The sequence below is a fragment of the Globicephala melas genome, chromosome 11 (assembly GCF_963455315.2).
Source record: "Globicephala melas chromosome 11, mGloMel1.2, whole genome shotgun sequence".
NCBI lineage: Eukaryota > Metazoa > Chordata > Mammalia > Artiodactyla > Delphinidae > Globicephala > Globicephala melas.
This window is the reverse complement of record NC_083324.2, coordinates 79,466,900-79,488,562: the sequence shown is the minus strand read 5'-3', so window position 1 is coordinate 79,488,562 and position 21,663 is coordinate 79,466,900. Positions and strand designations below refer to the sequence as shown.

General features: G+C 46.3%; 2 protein-coding genes across 4 annotated transcripts; one reads left to right on the top strand and one right to left on the bottom strand.

Moving 5' to 3' along the window:
• Nucleotides 1-71: 71 nt before the first annotated feature.
• Nucleotides 72-21,518, bottom strand: NCR3 (natural cytotoxicity triggering receptor 3). Of its 3 annotated transcripts, none has more exons than XM_060307952.1 (5): nucleotides 21,295-21,518; nucleotides 2,707-2,763; nucleotides 911-1,255; nucleotides 633-740; nucleotides 72-504 (listed from the first exon to the last, which is right to left on the bottom strand). In XM_060307952.1, exons 2-5 carry the CDS (start codon nucleotides 2,747-2,749, stop codon nucleotides 458-460), a joined length of 543 nt encoding a protein of 180 aa, XP_060163935.1. In that variant the 5' UTR covers nucleotides 2,750-2,763; nucleotides 21,295-21,518; the 3' UTR covers nucleotides 72-457. The 3 variants fall into 3 exon arrangements, with proteins under 3 accessions (XP_060163935.1, XP_030706423.1, XP_030706422.1); XM_030850563.3 differs by lacking the exon at nucleotides 21,295-21,518 and adding an exon at nucleotides 10,140-12,074; XM_030850562.2 differs by lacking the exon at nucleotides 21,295-21,518 and having other exon boundaries at nucleotides 2,707-3,111.
• AIF1 (allograft inflammatory factor 1) lies at nucleotides 11,739-13,489 on the top strand. The gene is made up of 6 exons (XM_030850564.3): nucleotides 11,739-11,864; nucleotides 12,039-12,100; nucleotides 12,181-12,247; nucleotides 12,592-12,633; nucleotides 12,823-12,985; nucleotides 13,290-13,489. Exons 1-6 carry the CDS (start codon nucleotides 11,840-11,842, stop codon nucleotides 13,372-13,374), a joined length of 444 nt encoding a protein of 147 aa, XP_030706424.1. The 5' UTR covers nucleotides 11,739-11,839; the 3' UTR covers nucleotides 13,375-13,489.
• Nucleotides 21,519-21,663: the final 145 nt, after the last annotated feature.

Sequence of the window (21,663 nt, the reverse complement as noted above, 5' to 3'; positions counted from 1 at the left end):
ACAGGGCCACCATCAAGACCTAAGCAACTTACCCTCCCACCCATTCTTACCCACCAGGGATCCACTGGGTGAAGAAGGGTGTTTAGGGACCCAGGCTACCCTGAAGGCCAGAAAAGAGCATTTGTCTGTGGGCCACTGAGAAGTAGAGCTAATCATGTCTAATAGTCCACTTTTCTCAGGACAAAGGCCTTAGCCTCCTGGGGGGGAGAAGGAGGTGTGTTGAGTCTCAGGATGATGGTGGGAGGGGACTCTAGGCACAGTCCTGGGAAGCTCCCTCCTTGGACCTTTCCAGACCAGACTTGGTAGAAGGCAGAGTAAGAGTTGGGAGAACCCAGAACAGGGCACATTGGGTCATCTAGAGCAAGAAATACACAAAAGGAGTTAATGGTGGGGCAGAGAGGGATTTATTGGGGGGTATCTTGAAGAACTTGGAGTCACTGGGGTCTGAAATCACTCATCAGAGGCCATCCAAGGAGTGGCAGTGTGTTCCCATGTGACAGTGGCCTGGTGGAGAGGCCACAGGGGTAGCTCAGTAGCAGCCTGCTTCTCTCCGTGGTCTCTGTCTCCACCTGCTCCAGCCCTCTCAGTGCCCCTCCCACCTCTGCGCCCATTGTCCCGGCTCCACTACTCACATTTGCCCTGGTAATAGATGGTGCTGCCCATGGCCACTGAGAGAAAGCTGAAGGCATAGAACCCAGCCCGAAGGAGGAAGACTGTGCCGGCAGCTAGCTGAGGAGGTCCTGCATGTGGGTGGGGATGGCGAGGGGGAGAAGGGCTTAGGAAAGGAGGCCCTGGGAAGAAGCGTGCACAGGCTTAGGGAGGACAGTGGGCCTCAGGGAAGGACTCTTGACTCGACTACCAGGGAGAGTGGGGCCTCCGGCCAAGGAGGCACAGCTTCCCAGCACCTCACCTTTCTCCACCACCAGCAGAGTCCCGTTCCCTGTTCCGACACCCAGGCCCAGCACCTCCACCCTGCACACGTAGACTCCGGCGTCACGGGCTCGGGTGTCCCAGATGTGCAGCTCAGCCTGGTGGTCACAGAGGAAACGGGAAGACGGAAGAGGGGCCAGGCGGCCCCTGAACTCTGCGGTCTCATTCCTCACCTCCTTCCCTGGGGCCACTTTGTCCTGGTACCACGTGACAGAACCAATGGCCAATTTCCCTTGGCTGGCATTGAAGGAACAGGGCAGGAAGGCAGGGGTGCCCTCCTGGGTACTGATCTCAGGGGGCTGGGACACCCAGAGAGCACAGGATCCTGGGGGCAGAGAGAAGACCCAGAGAAACGCCTCCCCAATTACTCCAAAGAGAAAAGACAAGAGAGCTTGCAGTAGACGATCCCTGCTGTGCCCCACCCACAGAGGGCCCAGAGGGACGAGCACTCTAGATGTCTCATTAAGCCTTTCCTCTTTACCAATCTAATTTCTTAACATTGCTTATTAAATTGTTTTTCAAATTCTTTCCCATACCAACTCTCACCCTCACCCTCTCCCATCATTCTCCAGTTCCATTCACTAGTAACATTTTGCTGAAATTTAACTTGTCACAGTGAAAGTGAAGCTCATTCATGAATGTGCTGCCTAGTTAACTAATACCATTAATTATATTATTCCAGGTATTATCTTAGTACTAATAGCATTCTGTTGCATACCATCCTTGCTACTTTGTTTTTTTGTTGTTGTTGTTGTTAAAGAGCATTAACTAGGGCTTCCCTGGTGGCACAGTGGTTGAGAGTCCGCCTGCCGATGCAGGGGACACGGGTTCGTGCCCCGGTCCGGGAAGATCCCACATGCCGTGGAGAGGCTGGGCCCGTGAGCCATGGCCGCTGAGCCTGCGCGTCCAGAGCCTGTGCTCCGCAGCGGGAGAGGCCACAACAGTGAGAGGCCCACGTACGGCAAAAAAAAAAAAAAAAAAAAAAGAGCATTAACTAATTAAATCTCCAGGTGAAGATATGGCTATAATTGCTTGGGATCCCTATTTAACTTATCTAAAATGATGAATTAAACCAATTATTAAAATTCTTGATTAAATTCTCTAGTTAATGAAATTTACCAATCAGTCTTCTATTTCAGTGATTCTCAAACTTGAGAGCACATTGGAATCACCTGGAGTGCTTGTTAAAACAGATTCCCAGGCCCCACTCCCAGAATTTTTTATTCAGTGGGTCTGGAGTGGGTCCTGAGAATTTGCCCTAGGTCCCCGCTGACGCTGATGCTGGTCTGGAATCCACACTGAATTTAGTCAATGAATATGTCTGACAATTAAAATCAGTTTCATTAATAAACTTAACTTAGATTTAATTAGATCTCCTAAACTCCTAATTATATCTAGACCCTAGATAATAAGCCTTGTTTAATAAGTTTATTAAACTCATCGAATTAAAACTGACCCCTTAAAAAGATTTGACCCCTTCCTTCAAGCCCTTCCTTCCTTCAAGCCCTTTTTTACTGGTTCTTTAAACTTTATCTTGTTAGGAACGTGGCTGGGAAGGAAGAGTTCTAGGATGGAAGCTGGGGAATGACCTTCCCAGCGGGTGACATGGAGGGAACTGCGAAGTGGGGAAGCCCACTGGGTATCAGCTTTGTTGAGGGATGCCCTGCTTTCAGCCCCCACCCAACCTGCTCCCCCGGGACATCTATGTCCAGCCTCCCCCATCCTCCATCCTCCCATCCCCACACCCCTCAGGGTCCTGGGAGAAACCCCTGTCACCTGGATGGACCGTGATGAAGATGAGGAACAGCATCCGGGCCATGTCGAAGGGTGTTCCTGTTGACGAGGGGGACATGAGCAGTGAGGTCTGGGTGGAGGAAAACGACCCACTAGCTCTGACCAGGACTTTGGTCACTGGATGGGGGTGGGGAGCTTCCTGTGACACACAGGACTGACACATCACTTACAAAGGACCTCAACACCCCAGGGCCTGGGGCATCAGACGCATGCCTCCCTGAGGAAGGAGGATGCTGCTGACGGGGATATCTGGGTCACTAGGAGGTGGGGGCAGCGTGTGCGCCTGTTGCCTAAGTGCTTGAGGGGGAGGGGGGGCTTAGATGGCCGGTCATGCTAGGGTGGGTGGATAGGTGAGACCAGGATGTGGTTCCCCTATCTTGTGAGGTTCAAGAAGACCAACCCTTTACCAAGAATCAGCCTCCAAGAGCCTTATCTGGGCTCAGAGCTAACCTACTTCCCCTCCCCTTGGCTCAATAGCGCCCAGGTCCACCCTATCCATTCCCTTCCTTCGAGTCCGGCCCTCCCCCAGGGCTGCTCTAGAAATTCTATAAATGAGAAGATTAGCAGAAGTCAGCTGATTGGTCGTGGCGACAGGGAGTTGCCAGGGACTTTGTCTGTTTCACTTAGGATGTGTTGACTTGGGTGCATTGGCAGAGTGAGTGCCGCTGATGGGGAAGTTTGGATGCATTCACATTCAGATCCCCATTAAAGGAATACACCTCTTGCAGAGGTCTGCTTTACCCGGTGTGTTCTACACAGATTTATCACCCACTGGTCAATTCACTCACTTTTTATTTTTTTCATTATTTAGCTAACATTTATTGAGAAATCACAAAGTGCCCCCATTACGTGAAATGCATTTTGAAAAACCCAAATGAAATACACATTATGTTACACATAACTCCAAGGTTATGCAGGGATTAGTACAAGAGTATGCAACACACTCTTGTACATGTATTACACACCTACATGAGATAACACGGCACAGAGCAAAGAGGATGATGTGTAATATGCTGGGTGAAGCCTGCCCAGCCCTCACCACACATTCTCCCTCTGGCTCCTTTTATATCAGTACATATTCTTTCTTTCTGGCCGAGTTTCTCGCTGTTTCACAATACATCCATAGATTGTGCAGTCCTAATCTCCACTGCAGGGATTTGGAGCATTTTTGGAGAAGTAGTAATTTTATGGTTAAGAATCCTGGCTCGGGGCTTCCCTGGTGGCGCAGTGGTTGAGAGTCTGCCGATGCAGGGGACACAGGTTCGTGCCCTGGTCCGGGAAGATCCCACATGCCGTGGAGCGGCTGGGCCCATGAGCCATGGCCGCTGAGCCTGCGCGTCCGGAGCCTGTGCTCCGCAACAGTGAGAGGCCCGCGTACCGCAAAAAAAAAAAAAAGAATGCTGGCTTGAAGTCAGGCTATGATCAGCTCCCCTACAAACTAGTTACATAATCTTGAACAAATTATTGAACCTCTCTGAACCACCTAGACAAGCACGGTACCTCACAATCTGGGAAGGAGTGACTCAGCCACTCTCTTTTAGTGGAGTGGCTGCCTCCTCAGGGCCATCTAACCAGAGGCTGTGGAAATGAGGTGCCATGGCAAAGCAAGGGCTGCCCCCTGGTGGTCACAGAGAAGGGGGAGGCCTGAGGCACCAATATGTGGCTTTTCTCAACTGGGCCTTAATTCCAGCTTCTGCCCTGTCCCTTACCTTGCCTTGTCCTATCAACGCCCCATCCCCATCCCCAAAGGGTCAATGTGGAGCAAATTGTCTCTTGTACTCAACTGTGGGAACCCCATGGTTTGGGGAGGGAGGGAAGATCACCACCAGTGGAGTGGGGGTGAGGGGCTGGAATGGGCAACTGGCCTGAGGATAAAACTCTGTATTTCACAGGGCATATAATTAATCACATGGCACTACTCCATGTCCCAGGGCAATGCAGCTTAGAAGCCAAGTCAACATAAATAGGAATCATGGTTCCCCTACTTACTGTAAAATGGGAGTAGAATCTGTCAGTTTTCAGACTCCACTGTAGCAGAGGGTCAGTGTATGTTAGCCTTTAACTCCTCCCCAGTCCTGAGCTAGAATGACCAAGATTATAGCTGGGCCTGAACTCAAAGGTGCTTTGCTCTTTCAACCTCTTTTGTCCACCTAAGATTTCCAGTATCCAAAACTGTTGTGGATTATGAAGACAGTACTTGGCTTTTCTTAAAGTCCATCTAGAAAAAACCCTGGTGTATGTGTGGATTCAAGGACCCTTTCAATAAATCTGAGACCCTCTAGGGCACTTTAACCTGTGGGATGGGAACTGCTGTGCTAATAAGCTCAGCAAACTCAAGGATGTAACTTTTCAAAAGAAACTTTTACCAGGTACTCAAGAAGAAAGGCAACAAGTAGGAAAGTTGTGAAATGGATGTACACACGTCTCTGGTCTGATTGCTTTAACATCCAGCTGTGGGCTGCCTTGAGGGTGGTCAGGGCCAACAAACTCCCAACTTAGAGCTTAGAGCAGGAAAAGAAGTGAAAAAAACAGAAGGGATTCTGGAATCCCAGCACAAGTGATCCCATCTCACCTGGTGTTTCCTCCTCTACGTGTTGGCAAGGGTGAGACTTGGGTGACTTCTCCTCCAGCTGAGTCCTTATAAATATTTTTCAACTAATTAATGGTTCTCAGGATATACTTTCAACCTCTGACCATGACTTCTCTGAGGTTCACCCCACCTCCTTTGGCCTCTCCTTCTTGCTGTCACTGTCCAACTCCCTCACATTCACCAAGAGCAGACGCCCGACTCTCCAGCTTCCTCTCTATTTCAATCTCTGCCATCTCTCTGGAAGATTTAATGTCCATGTATATGACATTATATACAGATGTAAATATATATATATAGTAAAGTACGTAGATCTTAAGTGTACAGTTTGATGACCTCTGGCAAATATATACACCCATGTAAACAGCACTGCAATTGAGATACAAATCATTTCCACCACCCCAGGAAACTCTCCTATGCCCCTCTTTGGTCAATCCCCTTCCCCTCCCAGGAGCAACTACTGATTTATACCCCTATAGATTAGTTTAATCTGTTCTTGAACTTCATACAAATGGAATCCTAGAGTATACACTACTGTATCTGGCTTCCTTCATTCTGCATAATGTCTGTGAAATTCATCTATGTTGTTCCAGGTACCAGAGGCTTGTTCCTTTTTGTTGCTGAGTGGGATTTCATTATATGGATGTACCACAGTTTGTTTATCCATTCACCTGATGATGTACAATTGGATTATTTCTATTGGTTTGATATTATGAGTACCTCTCCTATGAACATTCTTGCACACAATTTTCAAATTACTTTTCTATGCACTGATTTCACAGCTCCTTCACCTTGTCCACTCCATCCATCATCTTGACTCTACATGACCTATACCTTGGATCTTTTCTCCATTTTACCTCTTCTTTCACAGGGACATAAAAGCAATCAGACCTGAGTCCCTCCCAACTCCTGTACCCTCCACATGTGCTTTCACACCATTCTCCTGTTGGAAGACTTTTGGGATGTTTCTCTTACCTTCATTCAACTGAGCATCTACTATGGGCTTACCTAGGCAATTCTGTCATAGCCACATTTTTTTTTTAATAAATACATTTATGTATGTATGTATGTATTTATTTTTGGCCGCGTTGGGTCTTCGTTGCTGTGCGGGCTTTCACTAGTTGCGGTGAGCGGGGGCTACTCTTCATTGAGGTGGCCTCTCTTGTTGCGGAGCACCAGCTCTATGCGCGCAGGTTTCAGTAGCTGTGGCACGCGGGCTCAGTAGTTGTGACTCGCAGGCTTTAGAGCGCAGGCTCAGTAGTTGTGGCACACGGGCTTATTTGCTCCACAGCAGGTGGGATCTTCCCGGACCAGGGCTTGAACCCGTGTCCCCTGCATTGGCAGATGGATTCTTAACCACTGCACCACCAGGGAAATCCAGAGCCACAGTTTTAACTACTGCTAGTCTCTGTCGAGTCCCCAGTCTATATCTCCATCTCAATTTGTACCTTTACCTCAGGCCTCTTTCTGAGATCTGAGTCCAGATTATCTAACTTCCCTCTAGACATCTTCCCCAAAATGTACCCCAGGCATTTCAAAATCATCAGTGTCTACCCAAACCGGGTCAGCCTTCTATATTCCCCACCCCAGTGAATGGAAACAATCTACCCAGTCACTCAAAGCAAAATCCTGGGACTTATCCTATTCTGCCTTCTCCCTCCATTCCCCCAACCAAAAAAACCCCAAGTGCTATCCATTCTGCCTCTGAGATATATAAGTATCTTTCTCTGCCTTTTGATTCTCACTGCTAGTTAAGGCCCTCATCATCTCAGGATGAAACTAGGACAATTGCTTCTCCGATGGACAGTGGGTTTCCTCTCAATATTCATTCCACGTCTCCCTATCTGAGCATCAGGGCTCATCCATCTATTCAACTATGCCTTTACTGAGTGCTTTCCATGTGCTAGACATCCTATCTTCATCTTCCCTGATCTCTCTTTCCCTTACCTCTCTCCTTATCTCTCATATATCTCTGTCCACAGCTCTATTTATTGTCTCACCATCTTTATTTTTTATTTTATTTTATTATTATTATTTTTTGGGGGGTACGCGGGCCTCTCACTGTTGTGGCCTCTCCCGTTGTGGAGCACAGGCTCCGGACGCGCAGGCTCAGTGGCCATGGCTCACGGGCCCAGCTGCTCCGCGGCATGTGGGATCTTCCTGGACCAGGGCTCGAACCTGTGTCCCCTGCATTGGCAGGTGGATTCTTAACCACTGCGCCACCAGGGAATTCCTGGTCATTTCTTTTTGTTACTCATTTTTTTTTTAAAGCTTATCAGTTTGGGTTTTTTTTTTAGTATTTATTTATTTATTTGGTTGCACCAGGTCTTAGTTGAGGCACGTGAGCTCCTTAGGTACGGCAGGCGGGCTCAGTTGCGGCTCGTGGGCTCCTTAGTTGTGGCATGCAAACTCTTAGTTGCGGTATGCATGTGGGATCTAGTTCCCTGACCAGGGATCGAATCCAGCCCCCTGCATTGGGAGCGCAGAGTCCTATCCACTGCGCCACTGGGGAAGTCCCACTCATATTTAAATGAGATAGATTTTTCTAAACTATTAACAGGAGGAAGTTTGGTGGGGGGTCAGAATGGCTTTCCAGACTTACAAGTACAAGGACTCCTCCTCTTTTGCCATCACAATGGATTATTTCCTTAAATTTGGCACCTCTGTGTAGCCACTACCTCCTTGGCCTCTGAGAACCTCTCCCAGTTAAGTAAGCATTTACCCCCAACCTTAGGCTTCTTTATTTCACAGGAGACCTCACAGGCTGCCACCTCCCGAGTGCACCTAAGGTGGTGCACTTAATATTAGGAGAATTTTGCTGCCACATCTGGGTCCCTTTGGCTGCTTTAAAACATTCTCTCTCCACCTTTACGGGTATTTGAATCTGTTCAGTCAGCACTGCCCTCAGCTTTTCCCTCCAGGGGTGAGGCCTTTCCTCCTAGGAAGGAATATTTGCTTTTCTTTCTTTTTTTTTTTTTTTAGCAGTTACCGGGACCCTCGCTAGTCCCCTGCTCTTCTCAGAGGCACTCTTGGGGAATGCCTGCTCAGCGGGGAATTTGGTCACACGGACACATAAATCGGAGTTTGTAGGTACTCTGTATCTCCTAGCTTCACTGAAAATGTAGCGCGCGCGTGCGTGTGTGTATGTGTGTGTGTTTCCAACCTCTTTACAGGAGTCAAGAGGGGAAATTTAGAAATAAACTGCTGCCACATTCCCCTCAAAGCCCTACAAGGAGGCATTTTAGAAAAGAAAAGCCTTTGGCAAAAGCGATGTTGGTGACTCGGTTATGGTTCTCCAGAGCTGTACCTCGTAGACTCAGAATCCTAACTTGTTTTCCTGCCTCCCGGAAAGCCTCTTGTTAACCAAGCCCCTGAGTCTGGTGCATACACCAGGATGCCCTTTTGTTCATTTGCAATAAGAAATAGAGCTACAGCAGAGATCCGTTTCTTCCCAGCCCCCCACACTCCCTCCGTACACACATGTACACTGTATCATTCAGGTTCTCAAATTTGGTTCATTTGAGGAAATAGTTTTGTTTTGTTGTTTTAATTTGGCTGGGCTGGGTCTTAGTTGAAGCATGCGGGATCTTTAGTTGCAGCACACAGGATCTTTTTTTAGCTGCGGCATGCGGGATCTTTAGTTGTGGCATGCGAACTCTTAGTTGCTGCATGTGGGATCTAGTTCCCTGACCAGGGATGGAACCCAGGCCCCCTGCATTGGGAGCGCAGAGTCTTAGCCACTGGACCACCAGAGAAGTGCCCAGAGATAGTTTATTTACCAAGGTGCGGGTCAGGTATAGGGGAATCACAAGGCTTATTGCAACCCCGGTCCAAAGGGATGAGGGGAGGAGAAATTACAGCAGTGGTTTTTACTCATTTTGTGCCACAGATCTCTTCAGCATTCTGGTAAAGTGTAAAATAAAAAATATATAACAAAGTAAAACAATTACATTGAGTTCCAGTTATCAAAATATTAATAAAATATTGGGATAGAAAAAACCATGTACTTATTACCGCATTAAAAGACAAGTGATTTAAAAGAGAGGCAAGTTGGGACTTCCCTGGTCGTCCAGTGGGTAAGACTCCACGCTCCCAGTGCAGGGGGCCCGGGTTCCATCCCTGGTCAGGGAACTAGACCCCACATGCAGCAACGAAAGATCCCGCACGCCACAACTAAGACCCGGCATAGCCAAATAAGTAAATAAATATTAAAAAAAGAAATACAGGCAAGTTGAAGTTAGACTTTAAAAAAGATGTATCAGTGCAAAAGATGTTGTTGGCTTGAGTAAGAACTTTAAACTGTGAAGTGGTCTTTGACAAGGCAACACGTGTAATGTCGGATGTGAGAAGAGGATGTACTTTTTCTCTTCCAAATTCACAGACCACCTGAAAGTTATTCCCTGGGCTTCTGAAACCTGGAAAAGGACAGCATCATGTAGAGCAGGTTGCCTGGAGAGGAGCATTGCCCATAGATGGAGGTGTCAGCCAGCCTGAGGTGACCTTGTGGGAAGGGAGTCAGAGGAATGAATACCTTTAACTTAATGTGCTCCCTCCTGTTGTTCTCCTGCCACGCCCCCCATCAGCAAAGACAGCTAGAAGCCAGAGGTGCCCTTGACATAGTCTGTACAGTTAGTCTCCTGGGGCAGAGGACAGCGTGGGAGAGGGAAAATGGAGGGGCAAACAGAAGACATCCAGGCCCACACACACACACACACACACACAGACAAGCTTTCTGGCCAGTGTATTTTCTTCATGTAGGTACACAGGGGACCTAATTCTAACCAGGAGCTCCCCTGGAGAGTGGACAGACATCCAGACACATCCTTACCTTAGGACTTTGCGTTTGCTGTTCCCGCTGCTTGAAATGCTCCCCTCCAATATATCCACGTGGCTTGTTTCCTCACCTCCTTGAAATCTTTGCTCAAATATCACTTTCGCAGAGAAGCCTCCCTAAGCACCCTATTTAAATCTGCAGTCCGCGCAGCCCTTCCTATCTCCTTCCCTATTTTGTTCTCCATAGGCACCTACCACCTTTAATATACTTGTTTATTTTTATTGTCTGTCTCCCCCAATTAGATTGTCCACGAGGACAAGATTTTACACTTATTTGGTTCATTGGCCCTAGAAAGGTGCCTGGCATATAGTAAGCACTCAATAAATATTTGTTGAATGAATGTATGAATAAAAAAAAAGATTCCCTCCACTAGGCACCAAGACCATCGGGAGGGCAGGGTTGCAGCTTTCTCCTCAGGGGGAGAGGAAGCTGTGATAAAGGGAACTCAAGAGGCCAGAGTCCCCATCAGCATCTCCCCCAATCATGTGGGTCAGGGAGAGGGCAGTGAGAAATGAAAACTCCCAGCTGCAAAAGGGGAAATAGGTTGGGGGCGCGGGGGAGAGAAGGAGAGGTGTGCTCATCAGTGCTGGGGCAGAGTGGATGGAACTTGGGGCAGGGAGCTTAGACAAAAGTGTCTCAGTGAGGGGGACGCACTGTCCTGGCCTCCCCTAGACGCCACTAGCCAAAAAGAACAGCAAAGGGGATAAAGAGTGTGCCTAGGGAAGACATTTATCAGAGGCTACTCCCCACTCTGTTGAGCCCACAGTGACCAGCAGCGTCCCACCCCTAAGTTGGCCTCACCCCCTGGCTCTTGTATCCACCACTGCTATATCTTTCAGCACCACTGGCCTCCAAAGAATCTTTTTTTTTTTTTTGGCCGTGTCATGCAGCTTGTGGGATTTTAGTTCCCCCACCAGGGACTGAACCCGGGCCCTCGGCAGCGATAGCGCCACAGTCCTAACCACTGGACCACCAGGGAATTCCCCCAGAGAATCTACTGAAATTCTCAAATGCCGGAGCTCTGTAGATTTTACTGAAAATTCCAAAGGAGATAAGAGGAGGGGATTACATTGCACATCCTAAAGCAAACAAAGACTGCTTTGTCAGACACTTCCATATTTCCAAGCGCCTCTCTGGAGCTGACAGGTGGGAAGTGAAGTACCTCTCCCTTTCCAGACCCTGCACCCATCTTGCCACCCTCCCAGATCTGCCAGCAACTTCAGGTTCTTCTCCCATCCACAGTGCAGAAAAATTCAGTCAGCCTTTCCTCAGCTCCCTATCCAAACCTGCATGTCCAGACTTGTGAAACCTGGGCCTCAGTCACCTGAACCTCCAGACCTGTTCAGAGATTCTTTGTTCCTGAGAATAAATGCCCCCTGGGGTCTTACTGACCTTCCCCCACTCCTTTGGTGGCTTATCGAAATATTTCTTTCACACCCACACTGGGCTCCCCTTAAGAGGAATTAAGGAGAACGTTGTTTTCTCATCTCTTTTCTACACCCAGTTCCCCCTTCTTCCTGGGTGCTAGTGTCAGCAGAAGCTGATGGGGAAGTGAGGCCTGGAACTCAGAGGAGGAGGAAATGAGGGGAAAGGGGAAGTTTGGGAGGGAGGCCTCCAGGAAGCTGGTGGGAGAGGACAGCTGGCAGACAGAGAGGCGCCCAGCCTGGTCTGTCTCCTCCAGCATCTGCTGAGCTATGAGCCAAACCAGGGATTTACAGGGTAGGGCAGGTGGAATAGGCAGGACCCTAAAACGGGAGAAAGAACGTGCACAGTCCTGGGCTGTGGGCTGGGAATCTGGCCCATGAAGGCAGAGTTGTGATGGCTTCAGGCTGGGCTTGGGGGCGAGGAGAGGAAGGGGGCAGTGAGGCTACATTAACCTTTGCGCCCCTTCAGGAGGAAAAGCCTTTGGGCTGCTGAAGGCCCAGCAAGAAGAGAGACTCAGTGAAATCAACAAGGTAAAAGGAAGAACTAAGGGGCGGGGCCGGGTGGGGGGGCATCCAGGAGGGCTTACCCAGGTTCTTGCTTTCCCCCACAGCAATTCCTGGATGATCCCAAATATAGCAGTGACGAGGACCTGCCCTCCAAACTGGAAGCCTTCAAGAGTGAGGGGAAAACTATAGGGGTGGAGAAGTGGGTGAGGAGGGTAGGATTTCCCCAGGAAGAGAGCAGACGGCAGAAACGAAGTTGACTTTGGGGTGGGAAGAAGGAAGGCTGCCTCTGTCGCCATCCTGGTTATAGTCCCTTTCCCCGGCCTGCCCCTCTCGGGAGCCCCTCCAGTTCCCTACACCGTACCAGGGCCCTCAGCCTCCCAACCTCCACACTTCCTCTGCCTGCCCCACCTCTTCTTCATCTCCCCCCCTACCTAGCGCTCGGTCAGTCCCTACCCTGCCCCTGCCTGGGACCCTCCAGCCAGTGCTTACCCTCTCTGCTTTCTCCCCTCACCCAGAGAAATACATGGAGTTTGACCTGAATGGAAACGGAGATATCGGTGAGAAAAGGGTGATCTTCGGGGAGTGTGCAGATCTAGGAAGAGGGAGGTCTTTCCCACAGTGCTCCATTCCCAATGGTTCGGGAGAGGGCCCATCGACCAGGGTAGGAAGGGGAATGGGAATGAGGAGGTAGAGGCAACAGAGTGAGAGAGGCTCCCCCTCTTCTTACCTCCATCCTCTGCCTCTAGATATCATGTCCCTGAAGCGAATGCTGGAGAAACTTCAGGTCCCCAAGACCCACCTGGAGCTAAAGAAATTAATCAGGGAGGTATCCAGCGGCCCTGGGGAGACTTTCAGCTACTCTGACTTTCTCAGGATGATGTTGGGCAAGAGATCTGCCATCCTAAAAATGTGAGGGTCCAGTTCCAACCTCCCCTATACTTACCTGTTTTCTCTCCCCCCACCTCCATCCCCAGGTCCACCTTCTACACATTACTCAGCATGCATTTCTCTTCCGTCTTTTGAGAGACCCTTCTAAGGTGCTATCCTCATCGGTGGTCTGGTCCCCAACAGCCCCCAGTACTCCCACTCCTGCCCTTTCTCCTTCTCCCACCCTAACAAACCTCATCCTTTTTCTGGACTTTCACAGCAGCCTAAAATTCATTCTCTTGAGAGAACTGTCCCCTGATCCCTGTGTCTCTTCCATCTCAATCAGGATCCTGATGTATGAAGAGAAAGCAAGAGAACAGGAGAAGCCAATGGGTCCCCCAGCCAAGAAAGCTATCTCTGAGTTGCCCTGATTTGTGGTGAAGGAGATGTGGTGGGATTGAAGGGGCTTCTATGACTCCAACATGGAAAAAGAACACAAAATTGTGAGCCAGAGCTAAACTAATTTAAATAAACTATCCTCCTTCAGATCAACAGATCAGCTTGGTCACTGTTTGGGGGATTTTTTTTCCTGGGTTTGGGAAGGAGTGAAGCATCTCTGAGGGAAGGGTAGCAAGGATTTGCCCATATGAGCAATCCGTCAACAATTCTGTAGCATGTCTACTACAGCAGGTGGTTTTGTGCACCAAGGGGGATTCCAGATGTACAAGATAGCCTTGGTCTCCCTCAAGGAATTTAAGTGAGATGAAGAGACATGTACAGACAAAAAATATATCATCCAAGCTCATGATGAAGAGCAAGGATTACCTTGAACCAACATTCTCTATGACTATAAGCTTTGTAACCTCAATGATTATTCATCCTCTCTGAGTCTTTCATTTGAAAATGAGAGTAATATGATCTACCCTGCAGTGCCTGACATATCATAAGCCCTCAATAATGTTTAAAACTTGAATGAATGGATGGATGGATAGATGAAAGAACTGGTGTTACTGAATTAAGCAAAGGATTCACGACACTATAAAGCCTGATAATTTAAGTGAAAATGAGTCTTGAGGTCCTGTTGGGGACAAGCTACAACAACCGAGTCTACCTAATAAAAGGAAAAGGGGCTTGTATTAGGAGAGTACTGAGGGCAGATTCTGAGCATACAGGATCCCTGGATGGCAGAAAGGGTTAAAAAGCCAGTTCCAGGGAAGGCAGGAGCCTGAGAGTTCCCAGGCCTTTGGTGAGGCTATTCCTGGACTTTTCCTCCAAGGGATCCAGATGCATTAACTCCAGCAACTCCCAGTCATTGGCCACTATTTCAGATTTCCTTACTCCCTGGAAAGCAAGAATCGAATTGGTCCAGCTTGTTTCATGTACCAACGACAGATCAGGCCCCTAGGGCCACTCATTTTGGCCCTTTCCAATGGTAAAGCCAGGTTGGCATCCTAAAGAGTGCTACAGTAAATGTATAGGACTTCAGATGAGGACGAGATCAATGTGGGTTCAATAAAATATCTGAATATAACAAAATTAATAGCTAAGCTTTACTGAGCACCTACTATACACTGGGTAGATGCTTTCTGTGTATTAATTCATTTAATCTTCTCGACAACTCTGGCGACAACAAGGAGGATAGGAAGGATCTGGAGCTTAAACAATTTGTTCATTCAGGATAAATAAATTGGGTTATATTTACACAATGGACTACTATTATATAGCAGTAAGAATGAACAGACTACAATAACATGCAACAATGTGGATAAATTTCATTAATACAATGTTGAGCAAAAGAAGACAGACATAAAAGAACCCTTACTGTACAATTCCATTTATATAAAGTACAAAAACAAGTAAAACTAATATATATTGTTAGAAGTCAGGATAATAGTTAGCCTTGGGGGAGGGCAGTGACTACAAGGGGCCCTCGGGCAGCTTTTGTGCTAGTTAAGGTTCCGTTTTTGGTTACATGTTTTGCTCAGTTCATGAAAAGCTATCAAAATTTCATATATTATATATATAATACACATATATATTACACACTTTGATAAGAAGAATTTTTTTTTCTTTTTTGGCTGGGTTGGGTCTTCATTGCTGCATGCAGGCTTTCTCCAGTTGCAGCGAGCAGGGGCTACTCTAAAGAAGATGTAAAAAAATCACTTATTGGACATTAACTATGTTCCATTCCCTATTCCAGGTGCTTGGGATAGAAGAGTGAACAAAACAAAGATCCCTGCCTTTGTGAAGTTTACATTCTGTTGTGGGAACTGGTGTGGGAGGAGGACAGACAATAAAAAGTAAACATAATTTAAAATTTATATGATCTATTAGAAAATGACAAGTATTATGAAAAAAAGAGAACGTAGAGCAGGTTAAAGGGAATGAGGGGTGCCAGGATGGTCAGGGAAGATTAAAATTTTGAAAGGGTAATCAGGAGAGGCCTCATTGAGGAGGTGACCAACACTGGGCAAAAACTTCAAGGAAATAAAGGAGTGAGCCATGCAGGTTTCTGCGGGAAGAGTCAGTTGGGCAGAGGGAAAAGGAGCAGAAGGGCCCTAGGGTAAGACAGGTCTGTGCAGATAGGCAGAGCAATAAAATCAGAAACATAATAGAGGGCCAAGTCATCTAGGGTCTTGTGGGCCACAGTAAGGACTTTGGCTTTTATTCTGAGAGAAATGGAGAGGCAATGCAGGACTTTGAGCAAAGGAATGCTTTGAAAACTCCTCTGAGAAAAGGCCCCACTCTGACTGCAGTATAGAAAATAGACTGTAGGAGCAGGGGTAGACTTAGGAAGACCAGTTAGGAGGCTGTTACTGTAACCCAGGTAAGAGATGAGGATGGCTCAGATCAAAGTGGAAGCAGTGGAAGTGAAGAGGTTGGATTCTGGATAATTCCTCAATATAGGATTTCTTGTCTGATTGAAAGTGGAGTGAGATAAAGAAAGGAGTCAATGAAGTTTCCAGGATTCTTGACTTAACTGGAATTTTTTAAAATTAATTTTTATTGGAGTATAGTTGCTTTACAATGTTGTGTTAGTTTAACTGCAATTTTTAAATTGTCATCAGCTGAGATGGTGAAGGCTGTGGATAGAACAGGTATTGGAGGACCGGAGATCAAAATGTTCAGTTTTGGATGTACTGAATTTGAAATGATCTGTTAGATACCCAAGAGGTGATGTCAAGTACATAGCTGTGTATACAAGTCTGGAGTTTTGGAGTGAGGTCTCTGATGAATAGACACATTTGGGAGTCATCAGCATATAAACTTTATTTCAAGCCATGAGACTGATGCTCTTGGCAGTTTGGGTAGAAGGTGGGGATGAAGGCTTGACTGGAGTGGGTTTAAGAAAGAATGAGAGGAGAGACATTGGAGACAGTGTGTATGGATAGGTCTTCCAAGAAATTCTGCTGTGGTAACTGACCTGGGAAAGGGGACACGAGTATCATTTTGAAAGTCTGAGAGGGACTTCCCTGGTGGTGCAGTGGTTAAGAATCCCCCTGCCAATGCAGGGGACACGGGTTTGAGCCCTGGTCTGGGAAGATCCCACATGCCGCAGAGCAACTAAGCCCGTGTGCCACAACTACTGAGCCTGTGCTCTAGAGCCTGCAAGCCACAACTACTGAGCCTGCAAGCCACAACTACTGAAGCCTGCGCGCCTAGAGCCCATGCTCCGCAACAAGAGAAGCCACCACAATGAGAAGCCTGCACACTGCAACGACTAGACCCTGCTCACCACAACTAGAGAAAGCCTGCGGGCAGCAACAAAGACCCAACATAGCCAAAAATAAATAAATTAAAAAAAAAAAAAAAGAATCCGCCTTCCAATGCAGGGGATATGGGTTCGATCCCTGGTCCGGGAACTAAGATACCACATGCCATGGGATAACTAAGCCAGCGCACCACAACTATTGAGCCTGCACACCACAACTAGAGAAGCCTGTGTGCTGTAACTAGAGAAGCCCATGCACCTCAACAAAGAGCCCACATGCCGCAACAAAGACCCAGCGCAGCCAAAATAAAAAATTAAAAAATATATAAATAAAAATAATTTAAAAATAAAAAGAAAGTTTGAGAACTGAAGTCAACTCAACCATCTTTAATGAGCCTCAGGATAAAATTCTTACCAGAGTCTTGCTAAATTTTCTGCTCTCATTTTCCATTATGGACAGTCAGTCCTTTAATTTAGCCACACCAGCCTAGGCATAGGTTCCAAACCCATGCCTCTGCTTATCAGTTCACTGGGCCCAAGATGTGCACTCTCTCCTCAAACTTGCTAAACCTTTTTTTTTTTAATTTACTTATTTATTTGGCTGCATCGGGTCTTAGTTGCAGCACACAGGATCTTTGTTGTGACATGCGGGATCTTTCGTTGTGGTGTGCGGGCTCCTTGTTGCAGCACATGGGCTTTTCTCTAGTTGTGGCGCATGGGCTACAGAGCACATGGGCTCAGTAGTTGCAGCGTTCAGGCTCTCTAGTTGTGGCGTGTGGGCTCAGTAGTCGTGGCATGCAGGCTTAGTTACCCTGAGGCATGTGGGATCTTAGTTCCCTGACCAGGGATCGAACATGTGTCCCCTGCATTGGAAGGTGAATTCTTAATCACTGGACTACCAGGGAAGTCCCCTGGCTAAATTTTAACTAGTTCTTCATATCACTTAATAAGAGTCACATTTTTCTAGAAGCATTTCTGAACCTGCTCAGGCACAGTCTGATTTTTATTCCTCTACTTCTATAATATTCTGCGCATATCTCTGGTGCCTTCAGAACATCGTTGTTGACAATGGGTCACTTAAAAAATCAAAGAGGAAATTTTTAAAAGCTGGAGACAAATGAAAACGAAAACACAATGATCCACAATCTATGGGATGCAGCAGAAACATTTCTAGGAGGGAAGTTTATAGCGATACAAGCCTACCCCTGGAAACAGGAAAAACCTCAAATAAACAATCTAACTTTGCACCTAAAGGAACTAGATAAAGAAGAACAAACAAACCCCAAAATTAGTAGAAGGAAAGAAATAATAAAGATGAGAACAGAAATAAATGAAATAGAGACAAAAAACAGAAAATATTAATGAAAGAGCTGTTCTTTGAAAAGATAAACAAAATTGATAAACCTTTAGCCAGACTCATCAAGAAAAAGGGAGAGGGCCCAAATCAATAAAATCAGAAATGAAAAAGGAGAAGTTACAACTGACACCACAGAAATACAAAGGATCATAAGAGATTTTTACAAATAATTACACGCCAATAAAAAGGACAACCTAGAAGAAATGGACAAATTCCTAGAAATGTACAATCTCCCAAGACTGAATCAGGAATAGAAAATATGAACAGATCAGTTACCAGTAATGAAATTGAATCAGTAATTAAAAAAAAAAAAAAAAAAGCCTCTCAACAGACAAAACTCCAGAACCACAATGCTTCTACCAAAGATAAATTCTACCAAACATTTAGAGAAGAGTTACCAGGGCTTCCCTGGTGGCGCAGTGGCTGAGAGTCCGCCTGCCGATGCAAGGGACAAGGGTTCGTGCCCCAGTCTGGGAAGATCCCACATGCCGCGGAGCGGCTGGGCCCGTGAGCCATGGCCGCTGAGCCTGCGCGTCCGGAGCCTGTGCTCTGCAACGGGAGAGGCCACAGCAGTGAGAGGCCCGCGTACCGCCAAAAAAAGAAGAGTTACCATCCATCCTTCTCAAACTATTCCAGAAAACTGCAGAGGAAGAAACACTTCTGAACCCATTTTATAAGGCCAGTATCACCCTGATACCAAATCCAGATAAAGATATCACAAAAATAAAAATTATAGGCCAATATCACAGATGAACCGAGATGCAGAAATCCTCAAAAACTATTAGCAAATGGAATTCAACAATACATTAAAAGGATTGTACACCATGATCAAGTGGGATTTATCCCAGGGATGCAAGGATGGATCAATGTCCATAAATCAGTCAATGTGATACACCACATTAATAAACTGAGGAATAAAAATCATATGGTCATCTCAACAGATGTAGGAAAAGCTTGTGATAAATTCCACATTCATTTATGATTAAAACTCTCCAGAAAGTGGGCACAGAGGGAGCATACCTCAACATAATAAAGGCCATGTATAACAAGCCCACAGCTAACATCATACTCAATGGTGAAAAACTGAAACATTTCCTCTAAGATCAGGAAGAATACAAGGATGCCCACTTTCATTCAACATAGTATCGGAAGTCCTAGCCACAATAATCAGACAAAAAAAAAGAAATAAGAGGAATTCAGATTGGAAAGAAAGAAGTAAAACTGTCAGTTTGAAGATGACATGATACTATACATAGAAAATTCTAAAGATGCCACAAAGAAACTACTAGAACTCACCAATGAATCTAGTAAAGTTGGAGTATACAAAATTAACATATAGAAATCTGTTGCATTTCTACACACTATCAATGAATTATCAGGAAAAAAATTAAGAAAACAATCCCATTTACAATCACATCAAAAAGAATGAAATACCTAGGAATAAATCTAACTAAGAAATATAAGATCTGAAACCATAAAATTTCTAAAAGAAAACATATGGAGTATGCTCTGTGACACCAATCTTAGCAATATTTTTTTGAATATGTCTCCTCAGACAAGGGAAACAAAAGCAAAAATCAACAAATGGGACTATATCAAACTAAAAATCTTTTGCATAGCAAAGGAAACTATCAGCAAAATGAAAAGGCTGCCTACAGAATAGGATAAGATACTTGCAAATAATATATCTGATAAGGGGTTAATATCCAAAATACACAAAGAACTCATACAATAAAAATAAAAAGATTAAAAAATGGGCAGAGAAGGAAAAAAAAAAGGGGACTTCCCTGGTGACGCAGTGGTTAAGAATCTGCCTGCCAATGCAGGGGACATGGGTTCGAGCCCTGGTCTGGGAAGATCCCACATGCCGCAGAGCAACTAAGCCCATGCACCACAACTACTGAGCCTGCGCTTTTGAGCCCGTGAGCCACAACTACTGAGCCTGTTTGCCACAACTACTGAAGCCCCCAAGCCTAGAGCCCGTGCTCTGCAACAAGAGAAGCCACCGCAATGAGAAGCCTGTGCACCTCAATGAAGAGTAGCTCCCCACTCGCCGAAACTAGAGAAAGCCCGCGTGCAGCAACAAAGACCCAGCACAGCCAAAAAATAAACAAATTTATAAAAAAACAAAACTTACAGAGAAAGAGATCAGATTTGTGGTGGGGGGTAAGGGATGGATAAAGGCAGTCAAAAAGTACCAACTTCCTTGGGCTTCCCTGGTGGTGCAGTGGTTGAGAGTCCGCCTGCCGATGTAGGGGACATGGGTTCGTGCCCCGGTCCGGGATTCCGCGGAGCGGCTGGGTCCGTGAGCCATGGCCGCTGAGCTTGCGCGTCCGGAGCCTGTGCTCCGCAGCGGGAGAGGCCACGACAGTGAGAGGTCCGCGTACCGCAAAAAAAAAAGTACCAACTTCCAGTTATAAGATAAATAAACACTAGGGATGTAGCGTATAGCATGATAAATATAATTAAAACTGATGAAAGTTGTTAAGAGTAAATTCTCAGAGTTCTCTTCACAAGGAAAAAAATACATTTTTTCTATTTCTTTAAGTCTGTAAACTATGAGATGATGGATGTCCACTAAACATTGTGGTAATCATTTCATGATGTTGGTAAGTCAAATCATTATGCTGTACCCCTTAAGTTTATATAGCGCTGTGTGTCAATCATATCTCAATAAAACTGGAACAAAAAACCAACGTATCACTATTGGCTCATCAATTGTAACAAATGCGCCACGCCAGTGCACGAAGTTAATAATAGGGAAAACTGAGGCAGGGGAAGGAATATACGAGCATTCTCTGTACTTTCTGCTCAATTATCCCGTAAACTTAAAACCGCTCTAATAAAAATCTATTTTATACATTTTTAATGGTTAAAAAAACATAGCTGTTGAATTATTTGCTGAACGGGTAGTAGGAGCAGAGTAATAGAGTAATAGGAGACAAAGGAGGGAAATGGTACTGCATTTCGTAGAATTAAACTCGTTGTGAAGCGAATGCAAACTGCTAATAATATTAGATATACAAATATATTCACGAAAATTGTAGATTATAAAATTAAATGCCCGTCTTAGTCATTGGTTACCACTATTTTGATGAACAGGTTATTCGTAGCCTATCTTTGTTCAAATGATTTGCATATATTATGCAAATAAGTAGAACTACCCACAGAAGGCATATGCTGTGTGATGCTCGCCCCTGGCCCCTTGGATTGGCCCGTCAATCCACCTTATTTGCATGACGTGATTTAATAAATGAAGGCCCGCCCCCCCGGTGCTTTCACCTCTCGCGAAGAGAAGCGTGAGTTGGGACTCTTCCCTGGTTACGTAAGCTCCGCCCTCCGGCCAAAAAAAACCCTTCCGCCCAGTCTTCCAGCTCCGTCTCCTTCGCCGAAAGCGCCACGAGCCTAGGATCGTTTCCTTCCACTTTCGGCGTCCCTACGTCTCTCCGTTCCCATCTCTCCACAAACGCACGACGCACGCTCCGCCTCTTTCTCCCCCCTATTTGTCGTGCAAATTCTGCGCCCAGGCCGACCGGCGCCGCATTCCCGCCCCCTCTACACGTCTCAACGGCCGACGCCGGGGGCCTGCCACTTCAGCCAACCGGCGTCCTAGCGCCTGTAAGTCCCTCCTCTTTATGCAAATAGCCTATA

Bases quoted from the DNA above. Each gene is read 5' to 3' on its own strand.
- NCR3 (XM_030850562.2), bottom strand. From the start codon at position 2,887: ATGTGTCAGTCCTGTGTGTCACAGGAAGCTCCCCACCCCCATCCAGTG. The intron at 1,256-2,706 runs GTGACAGGGGTT...CTCTGCCCCCAG, and splicing joins CTTCATCACGGTCCATCCAG to GATCCTGTGCTCTCTGGGTG. The intron at 505-632 runs GTGAGTAGTGGA...CCTCTCCACCAG, and splicing joins CATCTATTACCAGGGCAAAT to GCCACTGTCACATGGGAACA.
- AIF1 (XM_030850564.3), top strand. From the start codon at position 11,840: ATGAGCCAAACCAGGGATTTACAGG. The intron at 11,865-12,038 runs GTAGGGCAGGTG...GCGCCCCTTCAG, and splicing joins CCAAACCAGGGATTTACAGG to GAGGAAAAGCCTTTGGGCTG. The intron at 12,101-12,180 runs GTAAAAGGAAGA...TTTCCCCCACAG, and splicing joins GACTCAGTGAAATCAACAAG to CAATTCCTGGATGATCCCAA.